At 37.6% G+C, this 601-nt stretch overlaps 1 protein-coding gene across 1 annotated transcript in view; it reads right to left on the reverse strand.

The window, feature by feature from the left end:
* LOC105000052 overlaps positions 1-601 on the reverse strand; it is a 33,087-nt gene that overhangs the window by 4,213 nt on the left and 28,273 nt on the right. The window contains exon 5 of the mRNA XM_010855717.1: positions 18-165. Coding sequence (XP_010854019.1) covers positions 18-165 — 148 coding nt within the window. The remainder of the gene's footprint in view (positions 1-17; positions 166-601) is intronic.

Here is a 601-nt window from a genome sequence, read left to right on the forward strand (position 1 = left end):
ATTTTGGTGCCTCTTACTTTCTGAGATGGCCCACATACTGTCTGTGGAGTGTTCCTCCCAAGGTCATTCTTGCCTTTGAGACAGACCTCATTCTGTCTATGGAATGTGTATCTCTCTAAATAAATCCACTTCTTACTTGTGACTTTGTCTTTCACTGAATTCTTTCTGTAATGAGACATAAAAAACCCGAGCTGCATTAAGTCCTGAGACCAGATGTATGATCTCAATTAAAAGATAATGGGTTTGGACTTCCCTGGTGGTCCAGCGGTTAAGTCTCCATGCTCCCAATGCAAAGGGCAGAGGTTTGATCCTTGGTCAGGGAACTAAGATCCCACATGCTGCATAGCACAGCCAAAAACAAAACAAAAGATAGTGGGTTCAAGTTCCAGTTCACAGATTCAAGTCCCAGTCTGAGCTGTGTTTTCAGTTTAATATGCTTTACAGATATTTTAAAATAATTTCAAGATCAGTTTTTCTTATTTTAACCACTTAAAATATATTTCATTGCTCATTTTGCTATTAAGATCATAATTTTAGAATATGTGATTCTCATAAAAAGAAACTCTGTTTGCAGTAGGGCCAAAATAACTGAGACTTATAG

Source organism: Bison bison, unplaced genomic scaffold (assembly GCF_000754665.1).
Source record: "Bison bison bison isolate TAMUID 2011002044 unplaced genomic scaffold, Bison_UMD1.0 scf7180017864367, whole genome shotgun sequence".
NCBI classification, from domain to species: Eukaryota; Metazoa; Chordata; class Mammalia; order Artiodactyla; family Bovidae; genus Bison; species Bison bison.